Source organism: Sapajus apella, unplaced genomic scaffold (assembly GCF_009761245.1).
Source record: "Sapajus apella isolate SASKATOON/1434 unplaced genomic scaffold, GSC_monkey_1.0 scaffold10, whole genome shotgun sequence".
Taxonomy (NCBI): domain Eukaryota; kingdom Metazoa; phylum Chordata; class Mammalia; order Primates; family Cebidae; genus Sapajus; species Sapajus apella.
The window spans coordinates 30,875,441-30,898,373 of record NW_022436950.1 but is presented as its reverse complement, the minus strand read 5'-3'; the positions used below and the strand labels follow the sequence as shown (position 1 = coordinate 30,898,373).

Below are 22,933 nucleotides of genomic sequence, written 5' to 3'. Positions count from 1 at the left end.
ATGCTTATCTTCAGTTGTCTCCCAAATGGAGCCCAGAAATATTATGAAGCAATTAATGAGTTTTGTTGTTTTCACTCGGTTGTTTTTTATAATATTCATTTCTTTTGAAATTAAAACTTTATGATAAAAATATATTAGAATTATATTTGAGATCTTTAACTGTAGCTGTTCTAGGTATTATATGATCTGTTGGGAAATTAGAATTAGGAAGTAGGTGAAATAGCATCTATTAGAGTTATTTATTCAGATATCCAGAAAAAGAGTTAACTCATGTTGGTTTCAGAATGTAGAGGACAGAATTCATAACCATATTAAAACCACTTAGGGCTGGGCACAGTGGCTGACACTTGTGATTACACTCTGGGAGCTGAAGGTGGGAGGATTGCTTGAGGCCAGGAGTTCAAGACCAGCCTGGGGAACATAGTGAGACCCTGTCTCTACAAAAAATAAAAAAAGAAAAAATTAGCCAGGCATGGTGACATGTGCCTGTACTCCTAGAAGAGTGAAGCAGGAGGAGTGCTTGAGCCCAGCACTTTTAGGTCACATTGAGCTATGACAGCACCTCTGCATTCTAGCCTGGGTGACAGAATGAGACCCTGTCTCTTAAAAAAAAAACAAAACAAACAAACAAAAAAAAAACCAACATCTTAGAAATTACTTTTATTTTGGGAGTTGTTTGTGAGGTTAGGTTTCTTGTTCTTGTTTTTTTAACCTCTGAACTAGATAATTGGATTCTTGGCTTTTAAATTAAGAATTGGAAATCTTTCAAGGAAAGTTAGTTGGAGAATGGAATCTCTCCTTAAACTCTTGTCAGCATAATCAAGTTTAGAATGATGAATGAGATTCTTACTGTGTTTGAATTAATTTGCTTACAGACTTATTTGTGGATGAAGAAAATATAGGCTAAGATTGATAATAATCGTCAAGCTATCTTGATATCTTAATATGTCCAGATAATGAATTTTACCAGGTGTAATATTTCTGATTTATCTTACTTAGGAAAGGGAATTCTTGAAGAATTATGTTCAGCGAATAGTTGATGTTCGACCCACCTTGGTTCTAGTTGAGAAAACAGTTTCTCGGATTGCCCAGGACATGTTATTGGAACATGGCATTACTTTGGTCATTAATGTAAAATCAGTGAGTGTTTTTATTTTTGTATTTTTTTTTAAATCACAGCTTTTAAATTTATATGCACATATGGTAGGTATACATGAATCTTTTTTTCTTTGCTTTACCATACATATTGAAAGTGGGACAGAAGATATGGCACCTATTTCATTATTTAAAATTGAGAATCTTAGACTGGAAGAACATGTACTTTTATGTAATACTTATTATTGGTGTCTACAAGACCAAAACTGAAATGGACATTGGTTAATCAGTAGGTATTTGTTGATCCTTCATTTTTGTTGGAAAATTGCTCAAGCAGAAAATGTTCTCACTTTGTTTACCGTCTGCAGAAAAAAGGCCAATTCTAGGAAGTTTTTTTTTTCCTCTTCCTACAGTAACTTGTGATAATCCATGATGCTTAAATGCATTTTGATAATGTTATTAATATGAGTTACGTTTCAGTGGGCACATATTGATTACTAAGCAACTAGGTGTAGAAGAATCCAGAATTTAAAAATTCATCATATATTTATAAAAATTTTTTATTAAAAATTTATTAAATTAAAAATTATTTGTTGTGAATGTTATTTTGTAAGCTTTTCATTACATTTCCAGATTAAATTTATAAGATTTTTATTTTTCTCTAGTTTTGTAATATAATGTTTTTCTGTTTTGTAGCAAGTTTTGGAACGAATCAGTCGTATGACCCAAGGTGATTTAGTGATGTCAATGGACCAGCTGCTTACGAAACCACACCTGGGCACTTGTCACAAATTTTATATGCAGATATTTCAGTTGCCTAATGGTGAGTGATCTTTGGCATAGATTGACTTGAGGAAAAGAGTTGACTTATCAGTACTACAATGTTTAATTAGTAGGAAATACCTATTAATAATGGATAAGTGAGGATAGGCAACTGTGATCTTAATCATGTAAAAGTTTTTCTTTTATAGATGTTAAGAGAGTGAATTAAGTCTATATGGACTTGTGGATGGCCACCTCCACCATCTTAACTTTCTGTTTGTTATTATTTGTAGAACAAACCAAGACGCTGATGTTTTTTGAAGGCTGTCCACAGCACCTAGGCTGTACAATCAAGCTTAGAGGAGGCTCTGATTATGAGCTGGCCCGAGTTAAGGAGATCCTAATATTTATGATCTGTGTCGCTTATCATTCTCAATTAGAAATTTCCTTCCTTATGGATGAATTTGCTATGCCTCCCACGTTAATGCAAAACCCTTCATTCCATTCCCTGATTGAGGGACGAGGGCATGAGGGGGCTGCACAAGAGCAGTACAGCGGAGGTTCCCTCCCCTGGGATCCTGACATTCCTCCTGAGTCTCTGCCCTGTGATGATAGCAGTCTGCTGGAATCAAGGATTGTGTTTGAGAAGGGTGAGCAGGAAAATAAAAATGTGCCCCAGGCTATTGCCTCTTTGAAGCATCAAGAACATACCACAACAGCTTGCCCAGTGGGTCTCCCTTGTGCTTTCTTTCCACCTGTACCGGAATCATTGTTGCCACTTCCTGTGGATGACCAACAGGATGCATTAGGCAGTGAGCAGCCAGAGACTTTGCAGCAAGCAGATGTGCTGCAGGATCCCAAAAGCCAGATGAGAGCTTTTAGAGACCCTCTGCAGGATGACACTGGATTATATGTTACTGAGGAAGTCATCTCCTCTGAAGATAAACGAAAGACTTATTCTTTGGCCTTTAAGCAGGAATTAAAAGATGTGATCCTCTGTATCTCCCCGGTAATCACATTCCGAGAACCCTTCCTTTTAACTGAAAAGGGGATAAGATGCTCTACCCGAGATTATTTTGCAGAGCAGGTTTACTGGTCTCCTCTCCTCAATAAAGAATTCAAAGAAATGGAGAACAGGAGGAAGAAACAGCTGCTCAGGGATCTCTCTGGACTTCAGGGCATGAATGGAAGTATTCAGGCCAAGTCTATTCAAGTCTTACCCTCACATGAGCTAGTGAGCACTAGAATTGCTGAGCATCTGGGCGATAGCCAGAGCTTGGGTAGAATGCTGGCCGACTATCGAGCCAGAGGAGGAAGAATTCAGCCAAAAAATTCAGACCCTTTTGCTCATTCAAAGGATGCATCAAGCACTTCAAGTGGCAAATCAGGAAGCAAAAACGAGGGTGACGAAGAGAGAGGGCTTATTCAGAGTGATGCTCTGTGGTCAACAAAGGTGAGCCAGACTGCTTTTTGATGCTCGTGTAAGTTTAAAATGTGTTGAAAGACTCCTCTAAGGCAGGCTAAAAAAATCAGTTTGGCACACTGCATCCAGATTTGTGACATACTTCTTCTATGCTGTTTTAGTTTTTGTCTTGAGTCTGCTGGCTTCTGTGTTATTTTAATATGTATGAAGCAGAATTGTAATGAACCTGGGTTTCAGGGCCTTAAGATGAGCTTACAGTAAGCTAGGAAGATCCTTAAAATTTTTGACATGACTCGGATGTGGTATTATAATCCTTGAACCTTGTGTCAGGGAGTCAGAGATGGAAGCTTATTGCAGCAAATGGATGTGTTTTTTTTTAAAAAGCAGGAAATAGATGTGTTTTTTAAAAAAAGATTTGTTATTTAACTAAGACAGTGACCTTTTTAGGCATAAATTGAGAGCAAATTAAGGAAGTTTATAGACGTATTACTGATAATGGTAGCAATAGAGCTAATGAACAAATCCATTGCTGGATGAGGAAATGCACTTGTTTAATAAAACAAAAAATGTCCAACTTCTCTAGTAGTCAAAGAAGTGCTAAATAATAGTGTTGCTAAATAATTTTTTATTTGTGAGATTAGCAAAAAGGAAAGTGATAAAAGACCCATGGTTAATGTTGGCATGGAAAAACACCTTTCATAAATGTTACATAAATTTATAAAATGTATGTATTTGTATATTTGTATAAATTTATACAAATTTATAGAAGGCAATAGGAAAGTATTGATTTACACATACATGTAAATACCTTTGACCCAGGACTCCAACTTTGATAATCTATTCCTGCAGAAATAATTAAGTATGCTTATATAAGGATGCTTTCATTTTATAAGAATATATGTACAAAGATATTTATTAAAGCAGTTAAAGGATGAGCAGGATCTCAAGTCATTTAATGACTTAGATAAAGCCCATGCTATATTTGAAGTGTTAAAAAGCAAGTTGTGTTTTAATATGTGTTGCATTATTTCATATTTATAAAAACAAAACTCCCTGTGTGTACTTAGATAGGAAGTGATGTGTGTATGTGGGATAGGGTATGTGAACTAGCAAAAAGAATAGTTACTTTAAAACCACAGAGTCAAATTGCTCAGCTTGGGAGGTTTAGAGGAATCATAGAAGGAGTGGTTTTGTGTATTTCCTGAACTTCTTCATAGACTTCTATACTACTTGAATTTTAACAGATAACTGGTATTACATTTATTTCTTTAGAATTCAGATTTCTGGGTGTCTCAGATTGATGTTCAGCCATCAGTTCAGACTGTTAAATATGGATGTATTTAATTTTTCTTCCAAAATAATTTATTGCAGTTTTGTAAAAATGAAGAATAAGTTAAGAAAACAAGCTATTTAGACATCATTTTGTATTTTTAAGTTTAATTTAAACTTTTTGGGTTGTCTTTTCTGAAAAACTAACTGCCTTTCTTCCTTACATTTAGTTTCCTGTAGTTTTAAATCTTGACCAGAGCCCCTACAGCAGTAATTGGAGGCTTCACAAATAGAGTGGAGTGTGTTTGGTGCATTGGGGTTGAATGCGGTTGCAGTCGCTTGCTTATCCATCGATTCCTTCTTTTTTAGGTAGACTGTCTGAATCCCATTAACCACCAGAGACTTTGTGTGCTCTTCAGCAGCTCTTCTGCCCAGTCCAGCAATGCTCCTAGTGCCTGTGTCAGTCCATGGTAGGATTCTTTTCCCCCTACACTATTCCACTTAAGAACAGAATTCTAGCAATTGAAAAAAAAACAGTCATTAGGACCTGTTTTTAGGTACATGGCACATTGCTGGTCACATATGAATAGAACTTTTAAACTTGTGAAGTAAATGGGAAAATACATGTTTGTTCATGAGTAGAAGTAAATGAGAGTACCTTAAGAGTGAAAAAAATGTGAGACATAGAAGAGAAATCTGTATAGGTTAACTTTCCCTTATCTGAAATGCTTGGGACCAGAAGTGCTTTGGACTTAGTATTTTTTCAAATTTGGAAATATTTGCCTATACTTAATGGGATATCTTGGGGATGGGACCCAAGTCCAAACATGAAGTTCATTTATGTTTCATATACACCTTACACATGTAGCCTGAAGTAAATTTTATACAAGATTTGTAAAAATTTTGTGTATAAAACAAAGTTTGTATACATTGAACCATCGGAAAACAAAGGTTGCAGTTGTGGAATTTCCCACTTGTGGTGTTACGTTGGTGCTCAAAAAGTTTCAGATTTTGGAGCATTTTGGATTTTGGATTTTCAGATTAGGGATGCTCAACCTGTGCTTAAAAAAGTGAGAAAGTTGACACACAAAAGCTTCTTTATAAGCATTTTGATGATAGTATGTACAATTTAGGCAGGTTTTCCTTCAGGCATAATTTTTATAGAAGCAGTCAACCTTTTGTTTTATTAATGGATTTTAGTCTAAAACTTAATTTTAAGTAGATTGATAGAAATTGAAATACATTTTGTTTTAAATTATTTTTTTCAAATTATTGTCACAAAAACCTCACATAGATGTATATAGCCTTACATTACATAGTTCACCTTTACTTTTAAACATACTGTGGAACGTAACTGCTTTTTTGGGGGCACTGTTTCCATGCCAAAGCATATTCTGTGTTTTAATTTCGAATTCTTGAAACACTTATTTCCAGCAGTGAGCTCATGGGTTCTTCTAATAGTATAGCTTCAGCAGGCAGACTTGGGACTGGCAGAACCCATAGGAATTTTCTCTGGGAGTTTATAAACGCCGTAGGTTAAGGCTTGAATAAGATGTGGGTTTCACCAGTTATGTAGTCAAACTGTCTTGTGAGCATTTATAGGTTAGATATAAAGGTAGGAACTGGCACTTTAGCAAGAACTGCTGTTTTCCATGCTCAGTAAAGGCATGGACAAGAGAGTAGGAGACAGGAGTCCTGCCTTGTGTTGACAGGGCTTAAGCCTTTGTAAAGGAAACCTTTATCTCTTCCTAACTCAAATCAGTTTTACTCAATATTATAGATTATGCATCCTCATTCATTTTATAAGATACTAGTGGATTGGGAGTGAAAAAGATGCTATAGTGTGGCTAGTCTAAACTTGTTGTATTGGATGAGCTAAAATCTATTCCATAACAACAAAGAATATTACCTGCTTTCATACTTCATTGTAAGTACTGTACATTTAATGGGTAATCATAATTTGTGGTCTTATGAAATGTCTTTGGTGTATGGTAATTCTTATGTTTCTAAGAGGCTGTCTCTTCTTTTAGGATTGTAACAATGGAATTTTATGGAAAGAATGATCTTACGTTAGGAATATTTTTAGAGAGATACTGTTTCAGGTAAGAACACATTTCTTCCTTATATTCCATTACACATTTTTGATACTCAAAATTTCATCCTAAAATGTAAACATGAGTTGGATGTCAAGTGACTGTTGTATGATCCTCACTTTCATAGTGCATATCAGGGTATATCATTCAAAGAAGTAGTCTATCCCATATTTAAACTGAGATATCTTATCCAGAACATTCCTCATATCTCTGTCCATCTAATTACCCTACCATCGACATTTTTCGGAATCTGTTTTTATACAGTGATTCAAGTGAGAAGCGGGTAAAGTGTTGGAATCATCTAGACCTCAGTTTAAGTCTTAGCGCTATCACTTGCCACTTACATGACAAAACACTTTACTAGTCCCCTTTTTAGGGAATAACAATCCCCAGAATTGTCAGAGGGTAAAAGAAAATGCTTTAAAATTATTTGGCAAATAGAAGGTTCTTAACAAATGGAAACTCTCACCATGCTGTAGCTGAAGACAGGATGTTCAGCTGCAGGCTCAGAGCAGCATGAGTACCTTGTGCAGATTGTCCACCAGTCAGTGGTTCTGATTTCTCTGTTTCATGCTTAATGTGAGAAGGGCTCTTTTGTTTGTCAAAGGCCTTCTTATCAGTGTCCAAGCATGTTCTGTGATACCCCCATGGTACATCACATTCGGCGCTTTGTTCATGGCCAAGGCTGTGTGCAGATAATCCTGAAGGAGTTGGATTCCCCAGTACCTGGATATCAACATACAATTCTTACATATTCCTGGTGTAGAATCTGCAAACAGGTAAACAGACCCTATTCCTATATTTTATTTGCCATTTATTTCTTTATTTGTGTATTTTTTTTTTTTTTTTGGAAGGGAAAGTCTTCTATATTATAATGGATTTGTTATTTGTCATTGAGCTCTGTTTGTCTTTGTTATCTTAGCTTCCAGTGCTGTATGTTCAATCTAGTATTTGTTTTTTGAAGATCTCATCTTAGGAATGTATCGGTCATTAAATAAAATACAAGTGCCTTGTACAGTAAGATATCTTGAGGTTGTATCTTGACAGTTCCTAATTAAATTTGTTAATTCTTTCAACAGACACTTATTGAGCACCATTTGTGTGCCAGATACTGTGCTAGGCCCTAGGAATGAAAAAAAGAATAAGGAGTGACTTCTGTTCTATAGGGGAGGAGACAGACGTGTAAAGCAGTAACTGCAGTATATTAGGATATTTGTATAATAAATTTGAGCCTATATCAACATTTCTATCCATATACAGATGAGACCATGTTGAAACTGATCTCTACTGGTTTTCATGTTGGTTCTTGAGAGAAGGACATGTGTTTTATTTCTTCTTTGTGCCTTTCTTACTTTTCTAATTCTGGGACAAGTGTTTGGTGCCAGTATTGTATTTTTTAAATATATAATTTTAAGCAATCTGGATAAAATATTCCAAATTTAACTCATTTCCTTAATTGTGTTATTTTGTTTTCTTTCTTTTTCTTTGAGTCTTGGTCAGTCACCCAGTCTGGAGTGCAGTTTTGTGGTCTCAGCTCACTGCAACCTCCGTCCCCCGGGTTCAAACTATTCTCCTGCCTCAGCCTCCCGAGTACCTGGGACTACAGGTGTGCACCACCACACCCAGCTAATTTTTGTGTTTTTAGTAGAGACAGGGTTTCACCATGTTGGCCAGGCTGGTCTCGAACTCCTGACCTTAGGTAATCCACGCGCCTCGTCCTCTCAAAGTGCTGGGATTACAGGCGTGAGCCACTGTGCCTGGCCTTAATTGGGCTATTTTGAAGTGTGCTTTTGGAAGGCACATGTGGGAATTACATATAAAATAATAGCATGACCTACATTAATCAGTGGTAGAGAAGGGCAAAATCAAAGTTGCACCTGCAGCAGCAAACATACAGACATAAAATTATTTCTAGCAATTCTCAGTCTTAGTTTCATACTTGTCCTTACAGGCTTTAGTTCCTATTAGATAGCTGGTAATAGTCTGTGGTAGAATATGTGAACTCTAGATTGACCATCGTACTAAATGAATAACTTAAATTTGATCTCTATGTCTTATATGCTTTGCTATATACACTTTATTTTAAAACAAAAACTTTTGCTTTTTTATGCTAGAAAGGAAAAGGTAAGTTTTGTTACACTAAAATGAAAAACTTCTAGCGTTAAGGAAAAATACAACATATATGACTAAACATAAATTTATGTAATATTAAATTGCTATAAGCCATGATAGTAGAAAAATGGGCAAAGAACATGACAATGCAATTTAATGCAAATGGCTACTAATCATGTTACTCATGAGTAGTCAAAGAAGCATACATGAAACCAGTAAAATCTTTTCAAAAATTTTTCTTTAGGAGATCACATTTCAAAAATTTCAATTCTAATTCCTAGGATTGGTAAAAGTGGGAGAAATTTATATTCTTAAATACTGTTTGAGACTATATACACTGGTACACTTGTTTTGGAAGATAATGTGGCAAAAATTATCAAAGACCATATGAATGCTTATGCTCTTTGACCTACCAATTTCCACCTTTATTATTCGAAGGGAATAATTGTGGATGTTGTAAATATATACAAGGATGTTCATCAGAGCATCATCTCAGTATGGAAAAACTTGTAATGTCTTAAAGGCTCATCAGTAAAGATTGGTTAAATATATGTTCATATAATAGGATACTCTGTGGCCATTTGAAAAGTTGTACAAGAATATTTTGTGTGGGAAAATATTCACGATAGATTGCTAAACTAATTATGTAATATGAAACTAATAGGAAAGAGTTTTTATTTACAAATATACTGACTGTGTGTGCCTGTGTATATGTATGTGTGTGTGTGTATATATAATATAAAATATATCAAAAGTAAACATATACTAATATACTGATGGTGGTGGTGGGATTATTGGTGATGTTGCTCTCCTCCACCCCGCCCAAATCCACCCACCTTTGAACGTTTCATTCTTTTCCCAGTTTTCTGCAGTCAATATATATTACACTTGTATTAGAAAAGAAAATGTTATTTTTTAAAAAACAGATTTGCAATATGTGATCAGGTAAACTATTTTTGCTGAATTCCAGGTAACACCAGTTGTTGCTCTTTCCAATGAGTCCTGGTCTATGTCATTTGCAAAATACCTTGAACTTAGGTTTTATGGGCACCAGTATACTCGCAGAGCCAATGCTGAGCCCTGTGGTCACTCCATCCATCATGATTATCACCAGTATTTCTCCTATAACCAGATGGTGGCGTCTTTCAGGTAAGAAATCCTAGGAACCTTGTACCTGATCTCAGATCTGATAATCCTTTAAGAATTTTTTTTTAACATTTTCACTGTTACTAGATTGAATTAATTTGTGGGATTCCCCATTTCCACTCTTACCAATGCAGAGGACCAGACTGTAAGAACTTTCAATATTATTTTATTTACTCTTTACCCTATGAAATAGTTATTATTATCCTTACTTACAGAGCTTACAGTTGTTCAATTACAGAGCTGTCAAATGATGGAGTCATATTTGAACCCTGGTCGACCTACTACCAGCCTCACTCTTAAAATTTAATATAAAAATTTTAGAAAAAATATGAGACAGGATCTCACTGTTACCCAGGCTGGTCTTGAACTGTGCTCAAGTGATCCTTCTGCCTCGGGCTTTCTAAGTGTGGGGATTATAAATGTGAACCATCACCATGTTGGGCCCTGGCCTAACTCTTAACCATTGTTTTGGCATCTGATGGCATCTGGAAGTCTGTCAGAATTTTTGCCAAGACATTAACCAGAAGGATAATCATATATTTCTGATAGAGCTAAAATTCTATGTTCAAATAATTGATATTTGCCATTGTGGTGTTAAATAATTTGAGAAAGCCTTCAGCTTCTGCCTTCAAAATATATCCGGAGTCTAAGCACTTTTTACCACCTCTACCACTACCACTTGGGCTGAACCTCTGTTATCTTTCACCTGGATTATTATAGTAGTCTCCTTTTGGCCTTGTCCCCTTAGCTTCTTCTCAACACAGCAGTCAGAGTAGTTCCTTTAAGAGGCAATCAGCTAAGGCCAGTCCTCTGCTCTAGACACTCCAAAGGGTATCTGTTTCACTTGGAGTGAAAGCCAAAGTTAAGTCTGTTGACTAGCCTTTAATCTCCTACCTGCTCTGACTGCCCAGGACCTCTCTGCTCTTACCTCCTACCATCCTCCCTTCACTCATCCTGCTGTTGCCCCACTGGCCTCCTGACTGGGCCTCAGGTAAGTCAGGTAGGGTTCTGCCTAGGTTTCTGTACTTGTTCTTTCCTCTCGAAACTGCTCATTCCCCAGATATCTGCTGGTTGCTTCCCTGCCTCCTACAAGTCTTTGCTCAAATTTCACCTGCCCTGGCACTCTCCCACCCTAGCACTCTGCTTCTTCTCTTTCTTGCTATACTTTTCTCCATAGTGCTGAGCATCTGATATGTATTTGTTTTGTTTGTTACCTGAATCTTGTTTTTCCTGAATTATGAGAATAGGAATTGTTATATCCTCAGCACCTAAAATAGTGTCTGGCACATAATAGACCCTCAGGAAATATTTGCTAATTAGAGCTTATTTCCTTTTTTAAGCAAGAACTTTTAACCATGCATCTAGGATCCTGTGGGTGAGTGGGGTTGTAGCATTTGTTAGTCAATATAAACCCTCAGTTAGAAAGGAAACAAAGACTCATGAAGAATCTTCAGCAGCTGGAAAGGTAATGAATACCTGTATCTAACTGTATATCTACATCTAATTGTAGGTATTCATTACTTTTTAGTTTCCTTATTAATAGGGATGGTTTATAGCAATCATTTTTGTTTTTATAGCAGGTAAGGGTAACTTCAAGGAATAAATGATGGTACTACAGTGCAATGAAAGATAAAACAAAATCCCTCCAAAACTGGGGAGGATATTTATTATAATGGCTAAAAGTTATCTTTAATATCTTTGTGATTGTTTTAAAATGCTATTTTATAAAAACTTTTTCTCTTATGCCTCATAGGATTTAGTTGACCATCATGATACAGTTCTATTCAAGGTATTAAACTGTTTTTCCTTTTCTACTGGCTCTTGTATTTTCTTCTCTCAGTTATTCTCCTATTCGGCTTCTTGAAGTATGTGTTCCACTCCCCAAAATATTCATTAAGCGTCAGGCCCCATTAAAAGTATCCCTGCTTCAGGATCTGAAGGACTTTTTTCAAAAGTAAGTTCAGTTTTAAAAATCATCTTTTTTTGATTATTTACAGCTATTTTAAAGTATTAGTATTTTAAAGTATTTTTCATTTAACTTCCTTTGAAAATGTAAATAACTTTTCTAATTGTATGCTACGCATGCTTGGTGTACAAAAAGAAAGTTGTAGACGTTATGGAAAGATACTACAAAAGAAGCCGAACTCTTTTAGACATAACTTAAAATTTTCAAGTACATCCATTTAGGTCCTATTTGCTCTGCAAAACTGTGTGTAATTCTTAATTAGGTAAAACATTATTTCAATTATGTTTTGTATGTAACTTTTTGTTTCTATTTATGTGAGATAGAAAATTTGATTCACCCTTTCTAGTGTTTAATGTTCTCTCTTTCTATTGTTAGAGTTTCACAGGTGTATCTTGCCGTTGATGAAAGACTTGCATCTTTGAAAACTGATACATTTAGTAAAACAAGAGAGGAAAAAATGGAAGATATCTTTGCACAGAAAGAGGTAATTTATTTCTTTGGTAGAAAATTCAGAAGTTAATTATTAACTTACTAGAAGTTTCTTTTGGGGTATGTCTATATAGTGTCTCTGTCTCCTGAAATTGTTTCTGTTCCTTGTAGATGGAAGAAGGCGAGTTCAAGAACTGGATTGAGAAGATGCAAGCAAGGCTCATGTCTTCCTCTGTAGATACCCCTCAGCAACTACAGTCGGTCTTCGAGTCACTTATTGCCAAGAAACAAAGTCTCTGTGAAGTGCTGCAAGCTTGGAATAACAGGTGTGATTTTGCAGTCTGGTTTTCTTTAATATTATTGCCACATTTGTTCCTATGCGATATCTAAAATCTTAAAAATCTTTAATTATTGATGTTTCATTTTGTGCTCAAGTTAAAGAACCTTTTTTTTTTTTCACCCTCCTTTCTTCTTTATATTTAAAAATATATGTGTTATTCTTTAGGTAGTTTGTGAAGATGTGAAAATCAAAGAGGAGAACAGCCTTTAATGCTGTTTCTCATATGATTTGAAACAATGTTGTTCAGATGTGTGTGCCGTTAAATTGTTTTTAACTGAATTAGTATGCCATGAGTGTTGGTTTTTGGCCAGCAATTCCAAATATATTGGTATGTTTATCTTATGCCTTTATTTAAATATACATTTTTAGAAGTATTTTTCTTTATAATAATTTGCTATTCTTTTACAACTATAGTCTTATCAGCAAATGCTCCTGGTTAATTAGATATGACAAGAACTTACTCTCATATAACTTCAAAGACTGTGATAATCCCAATAGGAAAACTTTGTGATTTCAAAGTTGTAAAGAGAGAATTTATAAACAGCACTCACGGTGATAGAAACAAGCCATATTCTTTTTCTTTTCTTTCCTTTCTTTTTGCCTTTGGCCACAGGTTGCAGGACCTTTTCCAACAGGAAAAGGGTAGAAAGAGACCTTCAGTTCCTCCAAGTCCTGGAAGACTGAGACAAGGGGAAGAAAACAAGGTATGAAATGTAGTCTTGTCTATCCTAAGTATTCCTAGATGCCTAATTCCAGAAAGTGAGCTACTATTTAGAATGCAATTCTCAAAGTGTGGTTCAAGGACTCCTGAGAGTCCAAGACCCTTTCAGGGACTCTGCAAAAACTTTTTTTTTTTTTGAGATGGAGTCTCACTCCATCGAGCAGGCTGGAGTGCAGTGACGCGATCTTGGCTTACTGCAACCTTTGCCTCCCAGGTTCAAGCGATTCTCCTGCCTCAGCCTCCTGAGTAGCTGGGATTACAGGTGTGCACCACCGTGCCCAGTTAATTTTTTGTAGTTTTAGTAGTGATGGGGTTTTGCCATGTTGGCCAGGCCGGTCTCTACCTCCTGACCTCAGGTGATCCACTCACCTCAGCCTCCCAAAGTGCTTGGATTACAGGTGTGAGCCATCATGCCTGGCCCATTTTATTTTTCAACTGCATATCTGTATAAAGCTATATTCTCTCTGTATACTTCAATCATAACAGTATGTCACAACAGATTACATGCAGAAGTCAAATACAAATCTAGCTATTTTCTATTTAGCTAGATATTGACATTAAAGATATTTTTGTCAGTGTCTACATTTTGTCAAATGTAAAAACAGTGCCACTCTTTCACCATTTGTTTTTTAATTTTAGAAAATTGGTATGTTATGTGTTTAACTATTACTTATATTAATGGGTTTATTATTTATAAATAAGTTAATGAACATTTAAAAACTTTTAGTTTTAATTTCTAATAAGGTAAAAATTTCTAAGGTAAACAAAAGCTATTTAAAAATATTAAGGGGGATTTTAGTTATTTTTAAGGGTGTAAATGGGTCCATAGACCAAAAAGTTTAAGATTCATTGGATTAAAAAAATTTTTTTTGAATGTGATTTTCATGTTTTCCATAACAACAAAGTATTTACTTCTCTGCAGATAAGTGCGATGGATGCATCTCCACGGAATATTTCTCCAGGACTTCAGAATGGAGAAAAAGGTTTGGTCCTTGAGTCTGGTGATCACTTGCCATCGTATTTAAAGGAATTTCTTAGTGTATATGTTGTTTTAAACTGTTTGAGCAGTTTTTCTGTTGCTATTGTTCATATACTTTTTTCCTTCCTGTAAAGCATTTGTGATCCTATCAGATTAAGATTATCATATAGTTTATTATAAGATATAATTATAATAAGATATAATCTTATTATAATAAGATATAATAATATATAAGATATAATAAATATATGAAATACAAAGAAGGCTGCTATTGGGGAAGGAAAAACAAAAAGTAAATTGAATTTCTGTTTTGCTTATTACAAAGTCAGTTCCCAGGTTTCATTGCAAAAATCTTATAAAGTTTAATTTACATTTTTAATGTCACTAAAATATTGTCTGGACTTAAGATGTCTTTCACAGTATTTCATTGAATAAGTTGGTGTCATCATAGAAACTTTGTGGGGAAATTTACCTGTTTTCCATAACAACAGGAGCTCAACTTATAATTCTTGGCATTTTTCTATTATAATTGTTTTTTCTCTCCCAGAGTAAATGTGCATTCTTTCTCATAGTGTCCTAATTTCATTCTCTATTAAACTCCAAAACTAATATTTAAGTGGGCATTGTGGTATAATGGATAGAGTATGGGATAGGAGTCAGCCTTGGTTGACAGTTGCAGTACGGCCACCAGGATTTGAATGTAGTTAAGTCATATATAATCTTTCTGGATTTTTGTGTCCATTTCTGTGACATGAGCTACATTACCTAGATGATTTTTAAAAAGTGAAAATTCCGTGTTTTAGAAGGTAGGAATAGAAATGAGCATTTAAAAAATATTAGACATGGACTTAATGTATGTAAATGACTCATTTAAGATTGCGTTTTTCTTTAGAGGATCGCTTCTTAACAACTTTGTCCAGCCAGAGCTCCACCAGTTCTACTCATCTCCAATTGCCTACACCACCTGAAGTGATGTCTGAGCAGTCAGTGGGAGGGCCCCCTGAGCTAGATACAGCCAGCAGTTCCGAAGGTAGAGGTTAAGTCACTTTTACTATACTTCAATGAATCTAAGACTGAAAGATGTATCATTGATTTACATGTGTCACCAAAAAGGAGAAATTGCTGATTCTTTGACATAATGCTCTTATCCCTTAGAATTTTTCTGTTTACACTTACTGAAAGTATTTTTTGGATGTAGCTTATTATCATATTATTACTTCATTTAGTAACATTACTTGACATGTAAATATCTTAGTGTCAAAATGTCACTTAGCTTCATTTACCTTCTGGGGATGTTCCTTTCTTAAGTTTCATACAGCACATGGCTACTGCTTTGTAAGAAAATAAGAGAATTACAGCCATTTCTCTATAATTACAGCCATTTCTCTAAGGACAGATATTTACTTCACAATAACAGATTCATGCCATACTTTCTGTTTAGGTGGTAACTACTTAATTATAGCATAAACTTTGAAATTAACTTAAAATTGCTATTTAACTCAGGTGTAATAGTCATAGTGCTTCAGAGACATTAAAAAAAAAAAAAAGCGTCCCTTGGAGTCAGTGCTGTGTATGCCTTACTGTTGTTTCCTGTTTCATCCCATAGGGGTCTTTTCCCTTGATCAGAAATTTTAAACTATTATTGGTATAGTATACATATGTCCATATTCCAGAAGGGAAAAACCAAAGTCAGCAGTTTATACTTTTTATTCTCCCTGAATATTAATATATAAGTAGATTATTTTTCATTTTAGATGTGTTTGATGGGCATTTGCTGGGATCCACAGACAGCCAAGTGAAGGAAAAGTCAACTATGAAAGCCATCTTTGCAAATTTGCTTCCAGGAAATAGCTATAATCCTATTCCATTTCCTTTGTAAGTATTATTAAAACCAGTGGCTCTTGGCAGGAGGTGTTATTTTTTCTTAATTAAAAAAACTCTCTAGACTTGCTGTCTGCATAGTTCAATATGTTTATCTGATACATGATTTTTCAATTCTAAATTTTATTTTATCATAAAGAGATGTCTTTTGATATAATGTAATTTGTAGAACATATAATCATTATAATATAGTATATGAGTGGATGAAGAAAGCACTAACCAGTGTTATTTATAAAGACTTGAATTACTTGTTCTGGAAACACTCGTTTGTATATCTTTTTTCAAAGATATATGGCTACATCTACTAGTTTAATAATTATAAAAACATACTTCTGGTTGTATAGGAGGTTGGTATTGCTCGTCTAATAATTTACTGGGACATAGCATTGTTCTAGCACTGAAGATGAATCACAGTGAATTGTACAAGTATTTATGTGATCTTTTTTGTATGGGGCCCACTCAAATTTGGAAAGAATATAGGCTGGCTGTGAAAGTTTATTTTTCTTCCACTGGTTGACTCATGTGGCTGTCAAATGCTGCCCTTGTTATGGAACAAGTGTATTCAAGTGTATTTTTGTTAATAAGGATTTCTGCTTTTTCTTAACTGACTTATGTATTTATTCAGTCAGCATTCAAACTTTTATTTAGTGCCTGTTTTAGTGCCCTATGATGTAGAACAAGATTTATAAGGAACAGTCACTGCTCTTAGGAGCTCATAATCTTTGGGAAGATATGGTTAGGACTCACAGTACGGTATGTGATATATTTCATGATAGTAAATATAAAAGTTTCCTTTTTTTCCTCTACTTTAGACCTGAATATCTCAGTTTCTTGATTGGGCTGGGATACCTCTTCCATTATGGTCTTTGTTTATGTTCTCACATTTTAAAAAAATTTTATTATGTTTTGAGAGAGAGTCTCACTCTGTCACCCAGGCTGGAGTGCAGTGGTGCGATCTTGGCTCATTGTAACCTCTGCCTCCCAGGTTCATGAGATTCTCCTGCCTCAGCCTCCTGAGTAGATGGGTACAGGTGTGTGCCACCACACCTGGCTAATTTTCATATTTTTAGTAGAGATGGGGTTTCACGGTGTTGGCCGGGATGCTCTCGAACTCCTGACCTCAGGTGATCTGCCCATCTCAGTCTCCCAGAGTACCGAACCACTGGGCCTGACCCTTTGTAATTTTTTAAAATACGGTTTTTTTCTTTTTAATTGTTTCTCTTCTTTCTAAACTGCTTTTTGTGAAACACATCTTTTTAAATTATTCAGTCTTGTTCTTTCTCAAGAATAATTTACTAGACCCTTCTTCTTATCTCCTGCTCCAGTCAGAGTAGGTTTCTGTTATATGTTCTTATGATTCCTGGATGATGACTTACCATAGACCGAGTCACTTATAGACAGCAGAAATTTATTTCTTATAGTCCTGGCGGCTAGAAGTCTGAGATGAGCGTGCCAGCATGGTTGGATTCTGGCGAGGGTCCTCTTTTGGATTGTAGGTTGCTGTTGTCTCTTTGTATTCTCATGTGGTGGAAGGAGGCTGAAAGAGCTGTGTTTGGTCGTCTTTATGAGGGCACTAATCCCATTCATGAATACTCCACTCTCATGACCTAAATTACCTCCCAGAGGCCCCACCTCCTTATACCATAACATTTGGGAGTTAGGATTTCAACATGTGAATTTTGTGAAGGCTGGATAAACATTCATTCTATAGCAATTTCCTCATAGCACTTATCACAGATATTATATTTAATTATAGGATTGTCTATTTCTTTACCCCCACTACACTATAAACTCGATGGTGCCTAGTTTTTTGTTTTCTTTTTCACCATTGTATTGTTAATGTCTTACACATGTAAGATCTTTAAAAATAGTTTTTCTTCATATTGTGTCCTTGGCATGTTTGGTGTTCAGTAAACAGCATTTAAATAAAATGAATGACTGTGCCTAACAATTCCTAGGTGAGTTAGGGTCGGAGCCAGGGGAGCAAAATTTAAGTTGAAATGGAGCTATAGTGGGCTTTTTGTATGATAATAGTAGAGTGGCTGTGTTGCATTGTTTATTGTTGAACTAGTAGTATGTCTTCTCCGCAATTTGTAGAAGACTTTTCTCTCTAGCTTACAATGGAACGAAATATCTTAGACTTCTGCTGTTCATTGTAAATTCTTTTTGAGGTTAGTATGGCCAGAGTCTTGGCAGGATGGAAAGGTTTGTTTGGAGTGACTCTTGCAGAACCCTCTGATTTGAAACCTAATTAATTCTGATAATTTTCTAATTGCCTTCAAAAACTCTCTTGATATTTTTTTCTTTCCTAATGATTCAAGTTACAAGGTCTGCATACATTTTGGCTTTCTTAATTATATTCTTAACTCTACAGTACTTAGTTAACTTATGTATTTTAAAAATTTGAATAGTGATCCAGATAAACACTACTTAATGTATGAACATGAACGAGTGCCCATTGCGGTCTGCGAGAAGGAACCCAGCTCCATCATTGCTTTTGCTCTCAGGTATTATTCATGGGATTTTGACTTATGTTGATATCTCTGTTAATCCCTTATTTTTGGGATCTTTCACATGGAGTAAAGCAAAATGATTAACTATAAGCAAAAATATATGTTCTTTAGTCATGATAGCTTGTGTTTTTCGTACATAAAAATCTTCTCTGTACCCAAATAATGGAGTATAGAATGATTCCTAAGTGCGCTCCTAGTAACTAAATTGACTAGGTAAGTTATTTACTGAGCCTGGAATCCCCTACCCATTCTGTTAAAATATGTATTCTCTTGTATCCCTTCCCTTAGTTTACTTATTGACATAGTACTTGGAACATCCTGTGTTGTACCATCTGAATATCCTTTTTGTACTATTCACTTATTTTTTAATACCCCACATATGAGATAAAATTTTTCTACTTAGAATACAGCAGTCACGTCTTATCCATGGAGTATGTGTTATAAGAACCCTTGAGGATGCCTGAACCCACAGATAGTACTGAACACTATAAATATTATGTTTTTTCCTGTACATACATACCTATGATAAAGTTTAATTTATAAATTAGCCTAGCCACAATTAGAGATGAACAACAATGATAAAATAGAAGAGTTATAACAATGTACTATAATAAAAATTATGTGTATGTGCTCTCTCTCTTTCTAAATATCTTAATGTTTTTGGACTGTAGTTGACTGTGGGTAATCGAAATCATGGAAAGTGAAACTATGGATGAGGAGGGCCTACTGCAGTGCTGTTCTCATGTCTTATTCCACAGACATTTCTGACTTTTTAGTTTATATAGCTACCATATATCTTAAAAATATATCCACTTTAAAAATATTTATATAGTATGTCTAAAAGGGCAAAGCTTTTAAATCTTAAGAATATCTTGGTGGTAGCTGAACTTAGTTTAAGTAGAATCTAAAATGTTTAAAGCAATTTTTTTCCCACTGGAAGGCATTATAGTTTTTAATTTTCCTTTTTAGATAGTGGTTACGAGGAGTCAGTTTATTCAACAAACATTTGAATGTTTGCAAAATGCGATATATTAGGTGTTAGATGTACAGGAGTAAATAAGATAGATTTACATGCCTCTGCCTTTATGGAGTTTATAGTTTACTGTGTAGATAATGAGGAATTTTTTTTTTCCTTTATGAGATTCCATATGATACATTTTTAACCTTTGCCTTTGGCCTTTGTGAACATAGTATAAGCTTCTCACTTTATTAATCATAGTATATTAATAGATAAGCAAGGTAGGAAAGTCAACCAAATCAAAAATAGTTTTTGTACTATTAGGAAGTAAGGATTCTAGTTGAGATAATCTTTTTTCAATGTCTTAGAAGAATAATACATCCTAACATGCCTCTCTTATTGCATGGTGTTTATCTAAAGCAGGGCTCCCAGACTGCTAGTCTAAGAGTCAGATTTTTTTTTTTCTTTTTGGTTAATAGAACAAACATTTTTTTTTTACTTAAAAGTTTAGTGCTTTAAGTAGAAAAGCACTCTTGAGTTCTTTTTTTCTCTGTTGTACTAAACACTGAGGCTTCAAATTTAAGTTACTTGTTCAACCCCTGAAGTTATTTGATCTAAGTGTTAGTAAGTAGGCTTTTAAAATCTTTGTTGAGCATGTTGATACTGGTTGGTGAGTCTTTGGGTCATGTTTTGTATTGCCATCTATGAAGACATTGACCTTTTTCATGAATCTTCTACTTGATTGCTTGGTTTGTTAAAATTATTTAGTTATGGAAACTTATAATGATTGTGCTTCTATAATGCAAAACTTACTCTAAAGCATTTGATTTGATTTACTTTTAAAGAAGACGTTAATGTTTAACGTTTTTCAACCTATTTCTACCCACAGTTGTAAAGAATACCGAAATGCCTTAGAGGAATTATCTAAAGCGACTCTGTGGAACAGTGCCGAAGAAGGGCTTCCAGCAAATAGGTGATTCATGATTGAGTGGAATCTATTTTAATTTAGTTATGTCATCATTTTCTATATGCTTGAACATCAGTTTTATTATAGCATTTTATCAGTATAAAAATTTCTAGGATTCAGATAATGGCACTCATATTTCAGCCAATAATTGAGACAGCAAAGTTCAAATTTAACAAAAGAACTTAGTCCCTTAGGATCCCGTTTTATGGTAGTTGTGATAGCAGTTAAATGTATATTGCAGATTTAATGGCATTTTTGAAAAAGTGTTTTTATTTAAAAAGTAATAACTTGTAAAATTGGTAAGCTACTGCTTGATCTTGCAATTCAGAGTATCTATGAATTGTTTATAAGTAAAGGTTCTAATACTTAAAAAACCAAATCCAAACCAGTTCTTTTGGCATGTTTCGTATTTTAGACTTATAGACAGAAATTGTCACATGCTCATTATTATGATTCTTACTGAAATAGAGTTTCCAACTCTACTAACATGGTAAAATTTTATCTGAATTATCATTATAGTGACTAGTGTGAGAGAAAGGAATTGGTATTTTCTGTAATTTTTGACTTATGGGTGCTGATGTAGTGTTATGGACTTGGGGAACATATTATAATTTATTCCTCCATACATTGTTATAGCATTTCACTTTAAGTCCAGTAGATATTTCAGACTTTTTCTTCTAGGTTCTAGCCTGTGTTTTATGTAAATTATGAATCAGACTTTTGATATTGTTGGTGGGGTTATGTGGGAAGTAAATTAATGTAGAATGTAGTTAGTGTACTTACTATTTTCTGTTTGACTTGTATAAAACTATTTTTTTCCTTTGTTTTTTTCATTTTAGTACTTTAGACAGCAGACCAAAGAGTAGCAGTCCTATTAGATTACCTGAAATGAGTGGAGGGCAGACAAACCGTACAGCAGAAGCAGAACCACAACCAAGTAAGGTTACACATGGAGGAATATTTGTAATCAGATTTACTTATAATTATGGTTTGATAAAGAAAATACATAAAAACAAGTACCATCTGGCAATGATTTGCTACTTCTGATCTCTGAAATATAAATTTAGATATTTTTCTGTGTGCTCTTTATAGGTGTTTTGTTTTTCTTCCTTGATTCTTATCTCAAATATAAGTTCAAGGTATTGAATTTGAAACTTTTAGAAGCTCTTTGGTCTATGCAAAAAGGAGGATCTGTTTCCTAGAAGAGCTTTCAGTGTAAAATATATAACCTAAGATAGAAAACATTAAGTTATATTTTTTCCTTTTTAATTTTACAGTATTACTGTCACTATGAAAATAAATTTTCATGCATTACCTCCTTTTATCCCCATAACAACCACATAATAATAATTAGACATCCTTATTTTTCAGAAAATAAGTTAAAATTTAGATTTAGTAACTTGCTCAAGATTAGACAGTGATGGAGCTGGGATTTGTATTTGTGTCTCCCTGACGTTGTCAGGAACACATTCAGCTACAAGTAACACAAAATTCAACTGTAAGGATTTAAACAAGTGACAGCTTATTTTTCTAAAATAACCAATCCTGGAGGTTGATAGTTGTTGCCATTTTGTTTAGCTGCTCAGCATTGTAATAACATTAGAGTAGTTTCTCTGTGATTCCTTTAAGTTTTCCTCATGGTTAAAAGTGTTCCATTTTTGTTTGCATTTGAGGCAGAAAGAAGGGTGTTAGCTGTTCTCTTTCATTAGGAAAGCAGAGGCTCCTCCGTTAGTTTCATTGGTCAGAACTGAAGCTCATGGCCACTCCTGACGTGAAAGAGAAAGTAGGGAGGAGCATTGTCCTGGTTGGCTTATACAAATCATAATCCTTTCCTGGTGCTGTACACATAGTTACATACCCTGCCCTGCTCCCCTCTTTCCAAAAGTTTGTGTTCTGTTAGTGGGGAACCAGGTAGAAGTGGATATTAAGGAGGCAATAGTAGTGTCTGTTACCCTAAGTAAGCACATTTATGATTGACATTTTCTGTCAATTTTGTAAATGATACATTTGCAAGAATTAGAATCATATTAATAAGTATGATGAATGAAGCCCAAAACTAGAAGTCAAAGTATAGAGCAAGATTTAGTAAATTCTTGACTGTTCAATGGCCTTTTTTATTTTTTGAAAGATGCTAAAAGGGAAATCTTATATTTTCCTGTGTGAAACTGTAGGAACACAAATGACACAAAGATGTTACCTTTAACTGAATTATTTTAGCTTGTGAAATCGTTTTGTGTTCATTTAGTTAACTATATTGCAATACTATAAGAACTCAGCCC

At 34.7% G+C, this 22,933-nt stretch overlaps 1 protein-coding gene across 21 annotated transcripts in view; it reads left to right on the top strand.

Moving 5' to 3' along the window:
- PIKFYVE (phosphoinositide kinase, FYVE-type zinc finger containing) overlaps positions 1-22,933 on the top strand; it is a 98,199-nt gene that overhangs the window by 63,578 nt on the left and 11,688 nt on the right. For all 21 annotated transcript variants that reach the window (XM_032278418.1, XM_032278420.1, XM_032278430.1 and 18 more), the window contains 17 exons: positions 1,000-1,140; positions 1,792-1,918; positions 2,151-3,310; positions 4,919-5,019; positions 6,580-6,651; positions 7,250-7,421; positions 9,725-9,903; positions 11,741-11,854; positions 12,242-12,350; positions 12,467-12,621; positions 13,249-13,339; positions 14,279-14,339; positions 15,228-15,365; positions 16,090-16,210; positions 18,628-18,723; positions 20,577-20,660; positions 21,494-21,591. In XM_032278418.1, coding sequence (XP_032134309.1) covers positions 1,000-1,140; positions 1,792-1,918; positions 2,151-3,310; positions 4,919-5,019; positions 6,580-6,651; positions 7,250-7,421; positions 9,725-9,903; positions 11,741-11,854; positions 12,242-12,350; positions 12,467-12,621; positions 13,249-13,339; positions 14,279-14,339; positions 15,228-15,365; positions 16,090-16,210; positions 18,628-18,723; positions 20,577-20,660; positions 21,494-21,591 — 3,019 coding nt within the window. The remainder of the gene's footprint in view (positions 1-999; positions 1,141-1,791; positions 1,919-2,150; positions 3,311-4,918; positions 5,020-6,579; positions 6,652-7,249; positions 7,422-9,724; positions 9,904-11,740; positions 11,855-12,241; positions 12,351-12,466; positions 12,622-13,248; positions 13,340-14,278; positions 14,340-15,227; positions 15,366-16,089; positions 16,211-18,627; positions 18,724-20,576; positions 20,661-21,493; positions 21,592-22,933) is intronic.